This window comes from Pimephales promelas, chromosome 18, assembly GCF_988280905.1.
Source record: "Pimephales promelas chromosome 18, fPimPro1.hap1.1, whole genome shotgun sequence".
NCBI lineage: Eukaryota > Metazoa > Chordata > Actinopteri > Cypriniformes > Leuciscidae > Pimephales > Pimephales promelas.
This window is the reverse complement of record NC_142786.1, coordinates 26,163,886-26,185,057: the sequence shown is the minus strand read 5'-3', so window position 1 is coordinate 26,185,057 and position 21,172 is coordinate 26,163,886. Positions and strand designations below refer to the sequence as shown.

Here is a 21,172-nt window from a genome sequence, read left to right as displayed (position 1 = left end):
TACAATTTTACAAACACACACAAATATCCATAACACATCTAGTCAAGTACTGCTATGAACTTGTTTCCAGAACATTCTTTTGCTGCATAATTCAATAACATACGTTTTGGCTTCAGTGTTTATAAGGAAGAAACATTGCGCTTAATAGTTAAGTTCAAAAGTATCACAAAAAAAAAGCATGCACATCCCCTAAAAATGTCTCTGTAGGTGAAAAAAAGGTAAATCATGGGAAAAGGTAGTGTGCACATTGAAATTACGATAGGATAAATCTCACAAACACCCACCAGTAGCATATGTAGGTCATATTCACCCCAAAATTCAAATAAATAAATTATATTGTATTAATAGTTATATTGTCAACACAATTTGAATTTAAATGGTAAAATATTTAAAGGGAGGTTTAAAGCGGAGGAAAACGGGATTATGGCAGAGTCTTCAAAATTTACTGTCTTTGAAAAAAAACGTTCATACGCTTAGATGTAATTTTAAACATAGTTATGTTTATTTAATATAATTTTAAAAAGAAGCATAAACACAACGAGGGGTGTCTGTTTTTGTGACTAACGTTTCCTTAGTATAACCATGGAGTATAAAATTCAATATAAATTCTCAGTATTGCATTGGACTCTGCGATCGGCGGAAGTAGACCTTCACCGGAAATACCGCCGTGCATAGAGCCCATTACATTTATAAAAATCTATTGACTCAACAACTGTGATTAATTGAAATATTAAGAAAAAACTTCAACATCCAAACACATCCAAACGAAATTTCACAGAAATTATGATACAAACACACAGACACACAAATCATAATAGTTCTAAAATAGGTTTTCTTTATGCAGTTTGATTTTAGGGTGAAATATGACCTGGACATGTATGTGAAAGATTGGACTAGTCCAGTGCAAAACTATTACCAGTTACCGTATGATGGTCATTAGCTAATAGTTATCCTCTAAATTCATATTACTGTGATCAGGCATCACATAGACAGACTTGCTTTTCTTCTTGCGGCCTGTGGCGTTCTCTGGCTCAGGTATGGATGATAAAGACAGATAGGCGGCTATGCTGCTCCTCACCCCGTAGCTCATCATGTTATCTTTGCTGTCCACAGTATCCAGTTCGCTTGGGCTCATAAACTGAGACCTATTCATGTGGAGACATATTCATACACCAATCATACACCAAGCTAAGCAAGTGGAAGAAATGCTTAAGCATGATCTAAAAAAGACAGAGACATACTTATTAACTTTCTTCCAATCCAAGTTACGACGCATTACCACTGGTGGCGCTTCCTGGGTTGAGCTCGGGGCAGGGTTGGATAGAGCCAGACACGGGGCGCTGAGAACACAACATATACCATCTGACGAGTCTGAGGGGAAACCAAAACACATCAGCATTAATGCATCACACATCCATTCTACATTACAAGCAGAGTGTTTTGTCTCACCAGAGTAGTGATTGACCATGTCCTCCAGACACTGGAAGGTAAGCCGTGGTGAGATGTAGTACCAGCTATTAGTCAGACGGAATATTTTATAGTGCTTCACGTTCCTGTGTCTCACAGAGAGAGAATATACACCTGCAGGGAGAAGCAGCCATGACTCCACTAATGCTGACAGCGAAATATGTGTGAGTGTAAACATTTTTGGGTAACACTTTACTTGAAGGGGTGTGCATAAGACTGACATGACACCTTCATAACCATGACATGACATATGTCTTGAATATGAAGTAGGGTTTATGCATGTTTATGACAACTGTCATTAAGTGACTTTTGCTCAATAATGAAATTCTGAATGCAAATATGACATTGTTTAAGATGACATCTTGACATAAACCATAACATCATAACCTGCCAGTGTCTTTGTCATGACAATCTGACATAAAATTAAGTTAAACTGTCATGTGGTTGGCTTTGACATTGGCTGTCATGAGGCCATTATAGCTGTGTCATTAATATTTTTCGTGACCTCAACTATTGTGGTGCTAATTGAATTTGTCATTAAAAAGTCATTAAGCCAATGTCAAAACCAACCACCTGACAGTTTAATGTAATGTTAAATAATAAAGCTAGGTGGTTCCTTAAGTTTGATAATTAATCTGCTATGTCATGTTTATGACACGTTGTGTTGTCTAATGTCAAGTTGTCATGACAAAGACACTGACAGGTTAAGATGTATTGGTTTATGTCAAGGTCATCTCAAACAATGTCATATTTGCATTAAAAATGTCATAACTGAGCGAATGACACTTAATGACAGTTGTCATAAATATGCATAAAACTTTTGCTATATGTTTAGTCATGTCATGATTTTGAAGGTATGTCAACTATGTGTTATGTCATGATTATGAAGGTGTCATGTTAGTCTTATGCACACTCCTTCAAGTGAAGTGTTACCCATTTTTGCAATGTAAACTTGTGGACGAGAATTCATGCCAGACACTTCCAGGTACTTACCTCTCTCTTGCGGACTTTCTCTAATTAGAAATGATCCGACACTGTTCCCAGGCAACGACAAAAGCTCTTCTGCCTTCTGTCTGCTAACGCCCTCAAACAGCCATCTTTAGAAAAAAGAAATGACAAAGAGGAAATGATGTTACCTATTGAAAATAGTGACTTCCCAAATTCAATAAAGAAATGGTTATTTTAGTCCTTATTACATCAAAACTAAGATCAGTGTTTCAGTTTACATAAAACGTGTAATAAAATCTAAATATGTGCACCACTGTTCAAAGGTTTTGTCAGTAAATTAGTTTAAGAAAGTAATACTTTATTCAGAAAGGATGCATTCATTTAAAATCATTAAATTAAATAATTAATAATGCAAATGAATCAAAATGGATACACTGTAAAATAAAATATTTTCATGATTTTTAATCACAACATTTTTTATTTTGTCCAATCAACTTAAATCATTTATGTGGTTCAGTTCTGATGATTAAATCAATCTCCTTTATTGTATTAACTCAATTTTTCCATTTCAATGAACTTAAAATTTTAAGGCAACCAGGTTATTATTTTTTACACAATATTAAATATTACACAATATTTTTTTACAGTGTAGTAAAGATATCTCTGATGATCATTTCTAAAATGACGATTTCGAAATCAAATGCATCTGCGGCAACTGTTTTCAACATTGATAATAATAAGAAATGTTTCTTGAGCACCAAATCAGCATATTAGAACAGTTTTTAAAAAGAAAAAGGTTAATAATATTTGTAATAATATTTCACAATATTAATGTTTTACTGTATTTTGGAACAAATAAATGAAGCCTTGTTGAGCATTAGAAAACATCTTTTGAATAGTGTATAGAAAGTGTAGAAAGTGTTGCACAATTAATTGCGCAAAATTGTCTCACGTCATTGATCATTGAGTGCGTATTGTATTCATTTAGAAATTAATTTCTGGAATCATCATGAAAAATAGAGTAGGATAATCAGTCCATAATTACCCATGATAAACCTTTGCCACATGGTTACTTGGAATGTAATTCTCAGTTCCTGTTTGAAGAGAACGCACTTTCCACCAGCAACCATCTCTGTAAAGCATTGACGTGTACATTAAAAGACAGTATGCGTTTACATAAACTATACAGTATATGCACATAAAAGATTCATTTCACAAGGTGCTGATGTATTTTATATCACAGGTGTATTACATTATGTTTCTTTAAAAGAACACTTACTCTGAAAGACCTTTGAGTCTGTCCCCGATCTTATAGATAGGTTCACTTATGTCACGACACGGATAATCAGCAAGCACCACAAGACTGTCGCAATCTGTAAACAATGCGAGTTATGTCAAAGACTCACATTAAAACATATTTAGGTATACAGTAGGTGAAGAATCATAGCTTACCTTTAAACATGGTGTCAAAGCCGCTAGGCTGCTCTGGGTTCGACTTTTCCTGCCTCATCACATTGCCCATGATGGCAGGTTATAGAGCCCGCAGCTCTACAGATGCTGAAATTTTAAATGCATATTTCATGTTTATACAATGGAGAGTTTGAGCTTTGCATTTGATAGTCCAACAGCTAATGCAACAACTGGTTTAATTTTGAAACTTCCTCTCAGCTAATGTGTTATCGCTGTCAAAAAAAATAGAACAGGGAAGCTGCGGAGAGCCCAGGTCTAACACTATTTTCCACAACTCATTTTTCAACAGTGCACAGAGTCACAAATGCTCCATTTATTCCTAAATTGACCCGTTTACTCGAGACTCGTCACTTGAAAGGCCATTTTACATTATGGGCCTTTAACCAGCCTCAAAATGAATGCTGAATTTTGACATAAAAACATCAAAGTGGTATGTGCACCATCTTTATTGCTCACTTATTTTTATTGAAATATGATTTACAGGGGGAGGTTACTGTAGGTAAATAAATAACACTTGACACTCTTTCGTTTTCCAGTGGACAGCCTATAAATGCCTTTTTATTTCCCACTCCACACCAACAGAAATATGCTAGGCACATAAATTAGTTTTCTTACCTCTCACTTTAAGCAGTTAAACCTCCATGATTCCTCCAGAGGGCAAAGCTTGAGTTCTGGGTGGCTGCTCTCAATAAAGTAGAAGCAAGTGGTTTAGAGTAAAGAAATATTGCCCAGGTCTCGACCGAAGGCCAGCCGTAACAGCAGTTGAGTTCTGAGTGGCCTGCACGGCTCTGCAGGCTAATCTAAACTGAGCGCTGGTCTGCTGAAAACAGAACATAGCCACATACTTCCTCTGGTAAAATGAGGAAGAGTTTCCTAACTATGTCTTCCTTCATCCCCTCAACGTGCTTAATGCATATAATACTCATTCTTAATGCCTATAAGACAGGACAGCAAATCATTATTTAATGCAATTAAGCTCACTCTGCAATGTTTAAGTTGAAGTTTAAATATGTGATTTCTGTGTGCTCCGTAAAGTACGCTCAAATGGGTGTTGTGCAACTTCCTGTATATGGCATTAGTGGGTAAATGTCTGGGTGTGAGAGCTTCTATATGTGTGAGTTTCTGTCTCAAAGCATAACACCTATATCTAGACATTAAAAGGATACAAAATCTAGGCTAATCTAGTGCAAAACATTAGGCTTTCAAATGTTTTTCTTATCTTTGTTTTTTTTTTTTACAACGATCCACCTCTATTATTTAATATGAAAAGTGCCTTCACAAACTGAGAATTGTTTATCATTTATCCTTCAAATGAGAGGCCATTGAGTAAATTTTCAGACAGCCAGAGAAAAAGGAAGTCGGTATGTCCTTGCATCATTGTTTATACAAGTTTATACTTGTTATTACTTATACATGTGAAAAATCAACAATACACAATCATCTTTATGTTGCGTTGTGGATCAAACCTCATAGATTTAATCCTCCGGAGAACTATATTATCCATTTATCAGCTGATACGAACTGAAAAATGATTAAAAGCGGGTTTTATTTTATTACTTAGGTTAAAATCTTCACTGTATCAACCAGTTGTATGTTTTGGATTGCAAAACTAATAAAATAATGTGACCAATATCTGGGAAGTGTTTCTTATTTCTGATTGTCCCATGTTCAGCCCTATGAATATTCACCTGACTAGGTCGATCCAAGTACCTCATTTTCTCTGGGCCTGAGGCTTTAACTTCTCTTATTTGCACTTTCGTAACTTTGTTACTAAATGCACTTCCATGATAGCGTTAAATAACTTGAGTTAAATACGTTAATATTTTTCCACAATATATATATATTACTTTTAGTTTTGTGAACTGTATACTTGATGCAAAATTAGAATTTTAGACAGGTCAGATTCATTACTGACGATGCAGTCATCAAAGTTTTATATTAACCATAACAGATCAGGGGAACTGGCCTGAAGAACTGATGTGAGTTGGGTCGCCAAGCCTAAAAAAGACATATTCATTGAACATTTTTGAATAGATATGATACCAGAAGTATCTGTTTATATAGTCATTAAATACGTTATATCGTTATCTGAGCGTTGATCATTGTTATATCGTTAGTCATCTTTGCAGTAGATGTTATACATTATTAGCCAACGTTTTATCATTATAGTCTACGTCATAGTTATTATTTCGTTAGTCATCATTAGAGTGAGTTATAGGCTACTCATCATTATTTCGTTAGTTAACATTATAACATTAAAGTCATTTTCATAGTGAACTTTATATCGTTAGTCATCATTACAGTCAACGTTTTTACTCATCGACGATCGTTATATTGTTAGTCAACATTTTATCATTATAGTCATCATCATAGTCAACTTTATAACATAATAGGCATTGTTATATCATTCATTAGTCGTTGTTACAGTGAACGTTATACTCATCATAATATCTTTAGTCAACAATATATAATATAACATATCTGACTGATCTGAGCTGCATTTCACAAAAGCAGCATGAGCCCAAGTTGACCATTTTTTTCATTAGGACATCACTTGTGCTGATTGCTGCTTGCGATTTTGTGGAAAACTGATATTATGTCCTGTGAGGTTTTAACAGAATAAAGCTCAGTGTCTGTCTTTTCTAAAGCTCTCATAAAGCATCATAATTGGATGAGCAAAACAGGATTACAAAGTTCAGCTCATGTGGAGACAAGTTAATCTCATCATTAATTCACATTGTTTGCTTCATTACTTTTCTTTATGCTCAACATAATTTAAACCCTAAAAATGTTCATGTCGAAAGCTTAGTTGTGGCTTGCATGTCTTTTTCCATTAAAAAATATTTCTCTCAAATGCACTTTTTTTACTTTGTGACAGGGAATTGGAGTCAAAAATGTTCGGAGTGATCTTCTTAGTCTGGGAAAGCCATCAGTGCTGTTCTTCTAATCAACTGCATATTATACACTCGCTTCACACCCCTTCTCAACTAGATTTATTGGCAAAAGCTAGACAAACTAATGCCAGTACCACAAATATGGCTCTCTATTTAATCACAGCACTGACACATTTAACTAGATCACATTTCCATTTGCATTCTTATCTTTAAACAGCACAAGCACAAGGAATTCACAAGGAAAATAAACCTGTTGTGTCTATGAAAGCACCTTCTATTATTTTAAAAACAATACATATTCTACCTGTTCTTCTTTACTCATATTTTCAATGCAGGGTTGGAGAGTAACGAAAAGTAGCATTTTTAAAGCAGTGCAAGATTTCATCTGAGGGTATATATATGAGTGGGAATGGCTCATGTTTAACATTCAACTCTGAGGTGTAATTTTCTTAAGTATGCCTAGCATTATTACGGGTGAATTCCGGTTAATTCATACTTTGCAGTCACGTGACTATCATCGATACCTGGCGGGCAACAATCTTGTTAACAATCCTGTTAGGAATGGTTGTAATGTAGTATAGTAATAAGTGTACAATTATAGTGCAAAGTAAGTAATAAGTAGACGCAGTACAACAGTAACGTGTCATTCATTCACAATGTATTCATCGTCTCATTTCATATCAAATCAAATCACAAACAGATGAACGCGTTCTCGTCACCTACAACTGGTGAACGTGTAAGCACATTTATGTTAAGATTACACGAATCAATCAATCTGAATTCACTATGTAGACTAGAGACTCTTCAGACCAAACGATCAGTGAGAGCAAATGTACATCTGTGTCTCTAGACACGTTTCATTTCAAAACATAGAAAATGGGAAAAAGCAACACAATAGGCCTTTATCGCACTTCCACGTTAGAAAAGCGGAAGCTTCAAAAAGGAGCATAAAATATTTTTATGCAGCCTTTATCAATGGCTGTGCTTAAATTATCAGCCCATTCTCACTCCCAAGGCGTCACCTAACTGACGCCTTGGGAAGCATTTGGACATGCTTCAATATCTGACGCTTTAGGCGCCCTTTAGCGTCAGTTAGATGACGCCCTAGGATCGCGTGTACCCTACCCCCACCCCACACCTAAACCTAACCGCGTCCTCTAACAGACGCTTTCCTTTAGCGTCAGTTAGATGACGCCGTTGGATCGCGTCATGTAAGTGACGCTAAAGGACGCCTAAAACGTCAAATATTGAAGCATGGTCAAAGGTGACGCCTTGGGGTGAGAATGCGTTGAAATTATGGGATTGTTGTGATTTATTTATGTAAAATTCAACACAGATACTTCTTCCAAAGACAGCAAACTCAGTTTAGAATCATTAATTGAGTATTGTGAAAAAAAGAGAAACAAGCAGAGAAAAGAAGAAGCAGAAACAAACAATAGCATGTGTAAGCAGATGCATATGTAAAATAACGTGATCAACAAACATCTTTTAAATAAAAAATGCCTAATGTAAAATGAAATGTCGACCCAGTACGAGCTATAGGATAGCTTTGGGGTGTTGATCTGCTCCATCTATGTTTTTGATCATCGTTTTGAATCCGATCTGGATGTAGTCTTTGACGAGCATTTTTTTTCTCAGCTTTTTGTTTAAAATGTTGCTTTTTTTATGAAACACCAACATTCAAGTGTTGAAAAAAAAAAGAATACATTAAGCTACAATTAATCATCGCTTTATGTTTAAAGGCGGAGGCTCTGTTCTTTCTTTTCATCATGTTCAGATATTCATTCATACAACAAAAAATTCTATGGAAATGCAAATTTTAAGAAAATGCTCAAAAAAGCTGGAGCAGTGGCTGGCAACTTAAAAAAAAAATTAAATGCAAGGATCGGATAGCATTATACTATAGATAAAGTTGGGTGTTTAATCGTAATAATATAATGCAAAAATGAACAAATTGATATAAAAAATATAATTAAAGCACTAGAAGTAAGAGCTGTGTGCTGCTTGTTAATCTCATGACTGTAACGGAAGAGTATTGTGCACTGTTAAAATGAATATGCTTTATCTAATCAATAAAATTGTGGCAACAGATTACAAGCAATATTATTTATTAAATTGGAACAAATTAGAATTGAGTAATAGTTCATCAAATTAATATTCTAATTAATTCTAATTTGTACAATTTAATTAATAATATTGCTTGCCACAATTTCATTGATTAGATAAAGCATATTATTTTTTTCAGTGTGCAAGTCTAAATAACCGTTTTAAATATTTATGTTTATTGTTGAATTCAACCAAATGAGTGGAATTTTCTTCTCTGGCATCCACCCACAGGAATGAAAGCAGAAATTCTTTACGACATGTGATAAAGGCCTGTGGTCAAAGATATCCATTTATAGCATTTTCGCATAGAAAAACAACTAATAAACAGCATATGAGGACACAGAAACACTGGTGTGAATGGCAAATCCATTCAGCCTAGGTTTGCAAACTTATAAAAACCTTTCAGTAAACAGTTTGTAAAAAAAAAAAACAATTGTGGGGGGGCAATGGAAAGATTCAATGGTAGTTAAACATAATGGATCAATGCCAATAAAGAATATTTATTTTATAGGGTATATATTGAAACAAGTAGCTTCATATCATTATAGTTATCTGTTAACTTTGCAGGCTGAAGTTTTAAATAGCTTCAATGTTAATCTTGTCTTTTTGTTATTTCCTGTTAGGGCTAATATGACGTGTTAATGGCTGCAGAGCTCAATGCAGACCACAGCAGATACGGCCCCTCATGGAGACTGCGGCCACAATGCATGAAGACTTCAGTGGAAACTCTGATATAGAAAAGGGTGATTAAGTCACAGTGCAAATTAAGCATTGTGGGTATACCATCACACTGCACAGAGATGAAACTCAGCAGTACTGAAGCAAGAACACGTGGCAGAGTTCGGTGTTGGCCAGGTCTAATGACTTCGAGCTGCCTCCAGCGAAAACAAAACTACAGCCATCCTGTGGTGAATGAAGCTGTTTTTAAATACGCTAGATTCAAAGGATGAAGTCATGTTATTTACATCAAACTGAAATATACCCGAATGGTCATGCATTTAAGACTCAACGTTTTTGTGCAAATGGTAAAAACATGCACATATAAAGAAGTCTTAAATCATTTTTTGATTATGAATATAAAATTCCTTTAACTTCCTGTATCATTCCTGTTATGCATCAAGCTTTGAACTTTTATAATATGAATATGCTTTATAGTGAAACAGCATTCCAGGCAGACTTACAGGAATATGCTCTTTTGCATACTCGCATGCTTCAGCTTTATAACATATAACTTGATTATTTACATAATGGTAAGACATCAGGATGGAACGGTAATAATTGCTGAGTGAGTAATTGGCAGTTAGATTGCATCAACAAATTCATATAGATTTTTTTATATATATATCATCATCTAACAAGATGGAATGTTTGAGACTACAACACAATTTCACTGTTAATGCTTAATGACAATCATGTCTTTGTCTATTGTCTTTGAGAAAAACAGGAAAAACCTATAAATTGTTGCCAACTAAAGTAGCATTTCCAAGAAAACACGTCTTGCAACATTTCAAAAAGTTCTACGAATATGTCTTAAAGGATATGTTATGAACGCCTTTAGCGGTTGAAGGCTCCCATTGACAGAGGAAACAGTTGGTCAGGGTTGACAGTGCTTTTATTGCGGTGCATTGTGACAGTCACTCAGAATTGGTAGGAAGAAAAACAGAAAAAACAAATCTTAGATGCAACCGAATGTATAACTGCACAAACATAAGGTAAAGCAATCCATGTCAAAGAGCATAACCTGGCCTGTATGTGGCCTGTACACTACATAAGTAGTATTTTCCCAGAGTCTCCAGTTGCAAACTCACAAACTGTCCATGGTCTGCCTAGACCTCTCGTTCACCTCCTATCTCTGAACTAGTGATGGCTGGTTCGGTTCTTTTGAACCGGTTCTTTTTAGTGAAACCTGAGGATTTTTTTGGCCAGATGCTAAAGACTACGGTCAGTAGTAGGGGCTGTCCCGCATGTTCTCAACCCGCCAATAGAGGGTGGATCTCACTCACAGAATGAACACATTGTGTCAGCCATCTTTTTTTTTTTTTGGAAGCTAAGCTACACTATAAAAATGCTGGGTTGTTTTAACCCAACTTTGGGTCAAATATGGACAAACCCAAACGTTGGGTTAAAAATGTAATGAATAAATTTAACCCAGTGGCTGGGTGTGTCCATATTTGACCCAAAGTTGGGTTAATAAAACCCAGCATTTTTTAACTTGCATTTATTATAAACACTGGCATGTAGATTTATTGCCATGATTACAAAAGTACCATATATTGATGACTATTACACTGCTCTCGAATACACTTGATTTTGATTGATCAGTCATGCTATTCAATGGTTTTACATAATATTCATTCAGTCTTTTAGTAGTAATATTAATTTAATATTTGTTCTATTTTTACCTAGCAGAAGCTTAATATAATATATGATAACTTAATTTTAACTTTTATATATATATTTTCAAATTTGATATACATTATGTCCACAATATTTATTTATATGTTAGCCTAAGTGGGATAATGTCCAGTCAGTATCAGGGGAAAAAAGACATGATCCCCAACACTGATGACAATCAACTCTGTCGGGAATCTCTGAATTATTTATGTGATAATGACTGTACATTATTATCCTTATATAATATCATTATATATTCGGTGTCTGTGAGCAAACGCATGGCAGAAGGGGAACTAGTGTACTACCCATTTTCTCATATATTTTGGGCTATGTGGAAATTTAGCGCTTAATCTCTCTATAAACAGATGGTGATTTTTTTCAGAATGAGCAACTAAACAGTATTTAAGAGCTGATCGCTGTCCTGTTTAGTTTGGGGGAGCGAAAACCACTAACGCACTTGTGCAATCATGTCCTCTGGAACCGGCCAAACATTTCACATGCATCTGGAATTGGACTGAGGAAATATCCAAACAGAAGCATTACTCTGAGGGCTATTAAAACCAGAAAGGCCAGCTGTCAGATCAGATCTAAAACGAGGATCCAAAACAAAGCAAGCTCTGTCATTTGGCTGAAGTGTATTGTGTGCTAAAAAAAAAAAAAGGGAAATGTGGCTGAATTTGACCATACATGGAGGGACAGAGTGCATTCCTCGGACTAGGGAAGCACTGAGCTCAGTTCTTGCATTCCAGCCATTTTTCAATATATTAAAAATAGTTATAATGTATCCATTACCATATATGTTTACATTGTCATTTAACAATTAAAAGGTGCATGCATGTGGAGCTGTTCAGTCAGGATGTTAATTTGTAGGCCAACCAGGAAGATTAATTGACCTTTGGTCTCCTCAGGGATTTCTAATGGATTTAGTAGAATAGGAGGTCTATGATACAAAAGGTCTGTGGTAAACTGTAGGCTACTTAAAGAGAAAACATAATTGTCAACTGTCATATACCTCATGGGAATTTTGAAACTAACAAGAAGCAAACAAGTTGCTGCATAAGCATTACAAAGATTATCCAACGAATTACACAAATCTCTGGTAGTCGCAGTGACCAGATTTCACCCCTCTCAGCACTTTTGGTTGTCTTTAAAAAACAATATCAGCCTAGATGGTAACAAAGTCATGACTCAGAGATTACATTTTTAGATATAGCCAGACAGTGTGGAACACTTTCCACAAAATAAATGTAAAACTTACAATAAAGGTACACTATGTAACTTTTTTTGTTCAAAATAATAATAAATAATGGGCCAATACATCATCAATCCTCCTTCCAAAACCTTTTTGTCTTACCCCGATTCTCTGATAAGCCTTTCATAAGTGTTTATATTTTAGACCTGACAGGATTCGCTGGAAATTGCCTATAAACGTCACTCGCCCATGTGTCCAGTCATATCTGTTTTATTGAACAGTTAAATTGCCTCTAATAAGTAGCTTACTTAATTGATTGAAATGCATTATCTATTGTGAAGAGTTATATTCATCCGCACAGTTATGCAGAACCGAAGCCAAAACAATGTTCTTATGCAAAATGTATGCAGTTTTGTTTTTTAACCACTAAAGGGCCAAAAGTTACATAATTAATTTCTGTAATTTCAGCTGGTCCACACTTAAAGCTGTGATATGACATATGCATAGTGCACAAATTGTACTTACCGGTATATCTTTATATTTTATGATTGTTTACCATGTTTTTTGTATTCCTCAAGTTTGAAAGCTTTAGTCCCCATTTTTTTTTTTTTTGTAATTGTAAATGAGGTAATCCTATTAAGGCCTATTTTACTCATAATTTGTAAACCACTCTACTAAAAAAAAAAAAAAAATAAATAAAAAACATACGGCTTACAAATGCTGATTCTTTTGAATTTAGGACTACAAACTGAAGAGTTGCTGTTTATCATGTACAGCCTGGCGTTTTTTTTTTTTTTTTAGTTTGTGGAGCGTAATGTACAAATAAATGAATAGAAATAGAGACTGTTTTAATCTTTGTGCAAATCAGCTGATTCAGCACTAATGTGCTGGCCAAAGGGAAAAGGATGTGAATATCTACAATCTGTCCAAATATTTATTTCCACAAACAAATTAGTTATTGCCGTTATTATGGGGTGATTTTTTTGTAAAAACAAACATTTGGGCGAAGTTACTGTAAGCACAGACAGTGCTGCTTTTAAACAGCTTTATTTATTTTCCATGAATTCCGAACACTTGACTCAGTACAAGGGAACATTGAGAACAGAGACTTTTTTCAGTCATCAAGATCAAAACAAGATTATTTACAGCCTATAATTTAATTTAAGATACGTCCTAGTGAATGATGGAACCCCAGCTTTAAAATGCTTGCTTTGACAACTCATTTGGTGAAGCCAACCAAAAACAAGTCCTCTCAGTTCTAAGGTGTCTAAAGCTAGACCTTCATTACTTGGTTATGTTGACACTCTCTCTGGGGAGCATACAGAGCAAGAACAGCTCTCTCACATACTAAACAATAAAAGAAACCAAAATTATAAAGCAATACAAATCAGCATATTAGAATGATTTCTGAAGGATCACGTGACACTGAAGAATGGAGTAATGATACTGAAAATTGAGCTTTGCATCACTGGAATAAAGGACATTTTAAAATACATTAAAATAGAAAACAATTATTTTAAATTGTAATAATATTTCACAATATTACTCTTTTTACTGTATTTTTGAGTGATTTAAAAATGTTTAATGGAACCTTCAATAAAACACCTTCCTTTATGCATCTAATGAAATGCAGAATTGAGAATCTAACATGTCAGGACAAAAAGTACAGTTTTTCTCTCACTCTCTTTTGGATGCAGACGTTATATGCCATCATGGCTTCTTTCTCAACATGCCATCTCGCATCTTTCTCCCTGCTTTGTTGGTTTTGGCATCAAGCCTAGTTTCTGTGCCTCATCCGAGCCTGGCAATTCGGAGCAAGCCAAAAAGTAAAGTTCACATCAACAGTTCCCTTTGGGATTTTTTTCATAAATGTGTATTTTACACTCAGAATCAATTAAACTTTCATGTTTGCTGTTTGGATTTTTTTTTAAGCAGATGCTTGCTTTCCCAAATTGAATTAAACTTATTACAGGTCCACATGTTTTAAGTGCCTTTAAACGGGGTGAAGGTATGGCATGTTGTTTTAAAGTCTTTAATAGAAATTTATAATTTGATGCTCAACATACATCAATTTTGGTACATAGTTTAAATGATTGTTTTGTGTTTATATAAGAATGAATGAGTCTGCTACCTGATTAAAACTAATCAAACTCAAACAGATCAGTTTAATGACCGATGTGATGTTAATTCTTTTCTTATTAAGACAAATCATTTGAATCAAAGCCACTGTTCAGTGGAATCTGAGCTTTTAATTCGAACACATTGTTATTGTTCACATGCTGGCATGACAAATTAGCTTTCACTAGAATAAATAGACATGACATTTCATAAAAAAACAATCAGAGAAAAATAATGCATAGAGGTTTTTTTTTTAGTAAAAGCTGTTCTTTTTCCCTGACTAAAAAACATAAGATTGGACATCTTGTTGGACATCACTATCTGTTGTGTTCATTTAACTTCTGTAACAAACCATTTCTGTCTTTACTTCCTCACTGATAAAGGCAAATGTCAGATGTCATTTGAGAATGAGTTTAACTTTACATCCATACCAGTTCATCCTATTAAGGGGCAAAATGCACTTTCCTTTTGTAGCAGAACTACAATTACTCTTAGATCTTTGAGTTGCATGTCTTCACCTGCCTACCCTTTAAAAATAACCCACTTCACTGCCAGCAATTGACCTTTGTGTAGCTCTGTGGTAGAAATAACAGTCTCTTTGTTCTCATGTGTTCATTAGTCTTTCCTTCTGGGACTTCTCACAAGAATAAAGCATCACACAATAACTTTAGCTTTTTAATTTTTTTTTTTTTTACTTTAGGGTTTTAGCTACAAAGAAAAAACAACAAATATATTCCATTTAGTTAATTTAAGGTATTTATTGAGCTATAGAACAATGACATCATCAATGTGGTTATTGTTTCAATCTGGCCATTCGGTGGAATAAAGTGCAATTTATTGCCAATAAACTCAAGTGTACTGAGACCTTAATGTTTTATAATGTATTCCCCAGAAACATGTCCCTCTTTTAACCCTCTTTTTTTGTCCCTCTTTTCTCATATTGATAGGATAGCATCTTGCAGTTGATGGAGATTTGTGAGATGCACTGACTCACTTATAAAGACTGTCTTCGTCGCAATCTAATGGCGAAATGATGTAACTTCTGTTCACGGTTATTTATTTCCAGCGGAAGGAAGGCATTTAGTGATTTACTTTATGAACTTTGCATTGATATTTTTATATCTTAATATTGTGTGGTAACCATTTTATAAAAGCAATGAGGTAGGCTACTTGAGGCTAGTGGTATATCATGAATACGTATTATTAATAAGACTTTTTTTCACGGTAGCTACAGCACAGCCTTTCGCACAGGGCTGCCAAGTGCCAACTCTCACTCATTGAGCGTGACACTTTTCACACGCTCTCACGCCACAGCACGCCACACGTCCAGAACTCACGCAGAGAAAAAGTCATAAAACATTTACCTCAGAAAAAGCCCTTTATGTTAGTTGGCTAGAAAAATGAGTTATAGAGTGCAGTATTTTGCTAACTATGAGCACTATATTATTACATATTTATTATAATTTTATTTATATCATTCAAATATTATGCTGTTATCATAATAAAAACCGCATCATATGCATTTTTAACCTTTAATAATAATACAAGGTGACAAGGCTTTCTGTATGTTTACAGTATTGGGTGAGATTTTAGGTACATAGGGTGTTTTGTTTTTAAGATCCGATTAAACACTTTGGATGAGTTTACAGAATTTGCAAGCTGGTTTGGCCAAACACGTGAGCATTTCGGCTCTGACGTCTTGAGGATGAAACTTTTACAGCGGCAGCGAGGCAGCAACGTGTGCGTGCGCGCTATACTCTCAGGTGACCAAATGAATGAATCCGGCTCGCGTATGGGCAATTTTTTAAGCACCATCTAACTTTGGATTCAATGCATTTATCACTCGGCATTAGTGATGACTTGGCTTCTGTTGTGGGTTCTTCTCGCTTGTGTACCACAGGTAAGAAACATAATTATTTATTTAAGGGTTATTTAACCCACATTAAAAGTAAATAAACGCATGCAGTTCATGCATGCCAAGTATTAGGTAATATGTGTTAGCCATCATCAGAGATGGATTATTTCATCACTGCAGGTGATATTTGTTATTTGGAGACAAAACAAACACGCGGTGGAAAAAATATGCAATAATGATATTTGAATTTGTGTTAACAGAAAGGTTCTGTCTGCAAATTACAATTGATTTGACCTGTGTATACCTGATTAAACTGAATTTCAATTTTTTATATAATATTACTTTTCTGTGTAAAATAAAAGGAATAGGCTATAAGCAATAAATATATTAGAGCAGCTTACATTTATTCTCAAATATATTCTACTCTTTAATAAGTTTAAAATGAACCCCTTCCTTATTATCAGACCTTATGTAACAGTTTTGGCATCAGTAATTCTAATCCTCCTATTTTCCTTTTTCCCCTCACATTAAAAAATATTAATAATCCACATAAATAAAATTGAAATGCGCTTTAAATATGTGAAAGGCATCCTTAACAAATGACCTAATGTTTCACACATTTAAAGAATGCAATGACAACACATGACATTGTCATGTGTGACCCAATATATTATTCTCTGACTATACTGCCACCCTGTGGACTGAAACGAGCATGTTTGTCAAGATGCATAGCGAGTATTCAGAGAAATACTCTTATTTGTTTGAGTAATTTGACATTTTTAAAGCTTAGTTCGCTCCATTTTGTCTTTGAACATGACAGCCAACCTCTGTGTTTTAGATACTTAGAACTGCCACACTGACGGCATTCGTATGCTTTAATTATATTAACGATGGCAACTATCTGCTGCTAAACTCACACAGGCTATGAGGTCAAAGGTTAAGGAGCCTCACAGCTGTAAACCAACAGTTCGGTTCACTTTGTGTGTGTTGCCATATCAATCAGTCATGTTAATCAAACATAAGGGCCTAAAGCAGTCAACTTCAAGAGGTGCCTGCTATTAAATTAATTTATCATCATGACCTGTCCTTTAAAACTCCATCAGTTTGACTACCGTAATTGATGGGTTACAAAAAAAAAAGTGACATTGGCTCGTGGCTACCATAAGATGATAAATATTTTTCTCTACCCACACATTAGCTCTATTTGTTTCTTGACCTGATGGCAGTAATTTGCTACTACAAAATGAGATCCATAAACTGACAAGAAGTCTATTGCGATTATAATTTGATACATGCAGGAAAGTGTAATTAGAACTGGCTCATTGCTCTGAGATATAGTAGTGTCATGTATTGGGCCTGTAGTAATGAAGCTACACAGATTCCAATTATAAATGGCAGGAAAAAATTGCATTTAGATGCTAAATTGAAATGTTTTACATGTCTGATGTTTATCTGTGTCACCTAAGACTAAATCATGTTAGTGAGGACAAACAAACATTTCATTCCGACCCATTTCTCACAATGTCTGTAGCCAGGAGGGAACATGGAAAAGAGAAACAAAAGCCTAAATGTGTCAGAAACAGGAATCTGTTGGGACTTGTCTTGTAGATTCACAGGGCATTTTCCCAGGATTCTTCTAAGATGTTGTCCACACCAGAGCCCGTGTCCCCGGAGCCCTATAACCGCACCCAGTACTGCCAATGGCCCTGCGAATGCCCTGAAACTCCCCCCACCTGTCCTCCAGGCGTTAGCCTGATCACGGATGGCTGTGATTGCTGCCAAGCATGTGCCAAACAGGTGGGGGAGGTTTGCAACGAGAAAGAAAACTGTGACCATCATCGTGGCCTTTACTGTGATTACAGCGCAGACAAGCCTAGGTACGAAAAAGGAGTATGTGCGTGTAAGTGTCATTGTACTAACACAGCCTTCTTATTAACACTGTGATTAGATTACGATGAAGATTTAAAGCTTGGATTAAGGTGGACACTGAGCAGAATACATTCCCTCCACCTTTTAGTATACGTTTCCATTAGTATTGTATCCACCTTGGATCATTTTGCTCTTTTTCGCTGTCCAGATTTGCCAGGCACTGGCTGTGAGCACAATGGTGTGATCTATCGCAACGGCCAGAGCTTTCAGCCCAATTGCAAATACCAGTGTCTGTGTGTTAACGGGGCGATTGGATGTGTGTCGCTGTGTAATGAGTCTCAGCCCCCCAGGGTCTGGTGCCAAAACCCACACCGAGTTCAAATCCCCGGCCGCTGCTGTGAGCTGTGGATCTGTGACGAGTCCAGGAGGGGGCGCAAGACAGCACCACGACACACAATGGCCGGTATGATCTCCGGTGTTTGCCGTACTTCCAATTGAATGAAAACTCATATAAGAGTTGATCTCTGATCTGCATAATTAAGAGATAACATAAAGGGATTTATGTTGTCTTCTTTTACTTGTGGTGTTGTGATTAGCATCAGTTACCAAAAAAAATATATAGTGTATATAAAAATATATAAATATATAGTATATTTCAGTGATTTTTATTTTCATTTTTATTTAAATTACAACATATTGCCAACTGAATATTACAAGGGAACTGCTATTGTTGCACTGTAAAAAAATATTTTCAAGATTTGTTATCACAACATTTTTTATTTTTGTCAAATCAACTTAAATAATTTATTTAGTTGAGATAACTTATTATTTTGAGTTTCTGATGATTAAATCAATCTCTTTCATTGTATTAACTCACTTTTTTCAGTTCAATCAACCAGGTTACTTATGTACTTTTTTAAGTTAAACCAACCATATTTTTTTTTTTACCGTGTGTTTTTTCTATATTAAGATAGAAAAGTATTCTGGCCTGATTTTCTATGGTCAGAATTTGTGGTTTCCAGACCAGGAAAAGTCATGGAAATGTCTATAGTAAATAGTAGTCATGATCAGTTCATTTTATTATAATTATATTTTTATTATATTTATTATACTAAATATAATGTAAATGTACACCACTGTTCTACACTGTAAAAAAAAATAAGTTATTTAGTTGAGATAACTTATTATTTTGAGTTTCTGATGATTAAATTAATCTCCTTCATTGTATTAACTCACTTTTTCCAGTTCAATCAACTTAAAATTTTAAGGCAACCAGGTTACTTACTTTTTTAAGTTAAACCAACAATATTTTTTTACAGTGTACAGTTTGAGGTCGGTAAGATCGGATTCATATATTTGATCAAAATTACAGTTTTAAAATAATGTAATTTATTCCTGTGATGGTAAAGCACAATTTTCAGCATCATTACTCCAGTCTTCAGTGTCACATGATCCTTCAGAAATCATTCTAATATGCTGATTTGCTGCTCAAGAAACAGTTCTTAATGTTAAAAGCAGGGAACAGTCTGTGCGATACACTTTTTTCAGGATTATTTTATGAATGGAAATTTCTAAATAACACCAAATAGAAATATTTTGTAAGATCATAAATGTACGGCCACTTTTGATCAGTTTAATCCATCCTTGCTTAATGAAAGGAAATAAAAATTGTAAAACTTTATAATTCGAAAATAATTTTTCAATCTCACAAATGAAGAATGCATTCATTGTTTTCTCTGCATTATTACAGCCCTGTCTAGTATAAAGGACAGCTGGCACAAGAACTGTGTGACCCAGACAACCTCCTGGAGTCCCTGCTCAAAGACCTGCGGCCGTGGAGTGTCCTTACGCATAAGCAACAACAACAAGCAGTGTCGGATGGCCAAAGAGAGCAGGCTCTGCAACCTCCGGCCTTGCAAAGTGGACATCACAAAGCACATAAAGGTACAGCAAGAGCACAAACATCACATTTATTGTAATATAATGAATATCAAATTTCCAACTAAGAGCAATATGAATGACTATAGTGTAAAAAGGATGTTTTTTTTTCACTCTCCACAAGCCTGGAAAGAAGTGCTTGAACATCTACAGGGTGGAGAGGCCACACAACTTCACCATGTCTGGCTGCACTAGTACAAAAACATATTGGCCCAAATATTGTGGCGTGTGTACGGATGAACGCTGCTGCATCCCCTTCAAATCGAAGACCGTGGAGGTCGACTTTCAGTGCCCTAACGGATCCGGCTTCACCTGGCAGGTCATGTGGATTAACGCCTGCTTCTGCAACCTGAGCTGTAAGAACCCCAATGACATATTTACAGATCTAGAGCAATACCACGAGAGAAGTGAGATTGGAAACTGAGTGTACAAGACATTGCAGAAAAGTCAATAGTAAGGTTTGGGTGAAAGCCACGGATTTGTTTTTCTTTAATTTGTTAATATTTAATGGACCATCATCATTCTTTCTTGTATGAGACTTTTTTCCTATTGGAAACGGAAACAATCAGACATTTTCTAATTTATGCTATTTTAAGACTATGTGGCCTCTTGCAACCTAATTCACCTTTGGCTAAGCCACTCCCTAGAATGTAGATTGACCAATCACAGCGCAGCCAAGAACGAGCTCCCACAGAGGTCCGACACTTTTTCACAGCGATGAGCACTCCATTGACTTTCAACACAAGCATCTCAAATTTTTGCTCTCGGTAGGCTATTATTACCGTCGTAGTTTTATTTAAAATATGGTTAAACGTTTCCCAGAGAGGTTGGATGGGGGTGTCCGTTTTTTCCCCTTCCCAAAGACGAAGTCAAATCCTGACAAGTGTTGTCTTTGGATTAGCTAAACTGTATGGACGTCCT

The 21,172-nt window shown here is 35.4% G+C and overlaps 3 protein-coding genes across 3 annotated transcripts in view; 1 reads left to right on the top strand and 2 right to left on the bottom strand.

The window, feature by feature from the left end:
- Window positions 1-21,172, bottom strand: part of ctnnal1 (catenin alpha like 1) — a 94,568-nt gene that overhangs the window by 73,066 nt on the left and 330 nt on the right. The gene's annotated exons all lie outside the window — the stretch shown is intronic.
- On the bottom strand, window positions 800-4,676 carry sla1a (Src like adaptor 1a). The gene is made up of 8 exons (XM_039681210.2): window positions 4,501-4,676; window positions 3,868-3,972; window positions 3,695-3,788; window positions 3,461-3,547; window positions 2,461-2,564; window positions 1,450-1,581; window positions 1,242-1,371; window positions 800-1,145 (listed from the first exon to the last, which is right to left on the bottom strand). Exons 2-8 carry the CDS (start codon window positions 3,935-3,937, stop codon window positions 941-943), a joined length of 822 nt encoding a protein of 273 aa, XP_039537144.1. The 5' UTR covers window positions 3,938-3,972; window positions 4,501-4,676; the 3' UTR covers window positions 800-940.
- Window positions 16,351-20,770, top strand: ccn4a (cellular communication network factor 4a). Its single transcript, XM_039681209.2, has 5 exons — window positions 16,351-16,489; window positions 18,053-18,344; window positions 18,522-18,776; window positions 20,064-20,257; window positions 20,376-20,770. Exons 1-5 carry the CDS (start codon window positions 16,445-16,447, stop codon window positions 20,673-20,675), a joined length of 1,086 nt encoding a protein of 361 aa, XP_039537143.2. The 5' UTR covers window positions 16,351-16,444; the 3' UTR covers window positions 20,676-20,770.

Excerpts from the sequence above, each read along its gene's own strand:
- sla1a (XM_039681210.2), bottom strand. The coding sequence starts at position 3,937 with ATGGGCAATGTGATGAGGCAGGAAAAGTCGAACCCAGAGCAGCCTAGC. Across the intron at positions 3,789-3,867 it reads CTTTGACACCATGTTTAAAG|ATTGCGACAGTCTTGTGGTG; the intron begins GTAAGCTATGAT and ends CATTGTTTACAG. Across the intron at positions 1,146-1,241 it reads GATTGGAAGAAAGTTAATAA|GTCTCAGTTTATGAGCCCAA; the intron begins GTATGTCTCTGT and ends CCACATGAATAG.
- ccn4a (XM_039681209.2), top strand. The coding sequence starts at position 16,445 with ATGACTTGGCTTCTGTTGTGGGTTCTTCTCGCTTGTGTACCACAG. Across the intron at positions 16,490-18,052 it reads TTCTCGCTTGTGTACCACAG|ATTCACAGGGCATTTTCCCA; the intron begins GTAAGAAACATA and ends CTTGTCTTGTAG. Across the intron at positions 18,345-18,521 it reads CGAAAAAGGAGTATGTGCGT|ATTTGCCAGGCACTGGCTGT; the intron begins GTAAGTGTCATT and ends TTCGCTGTCCAG.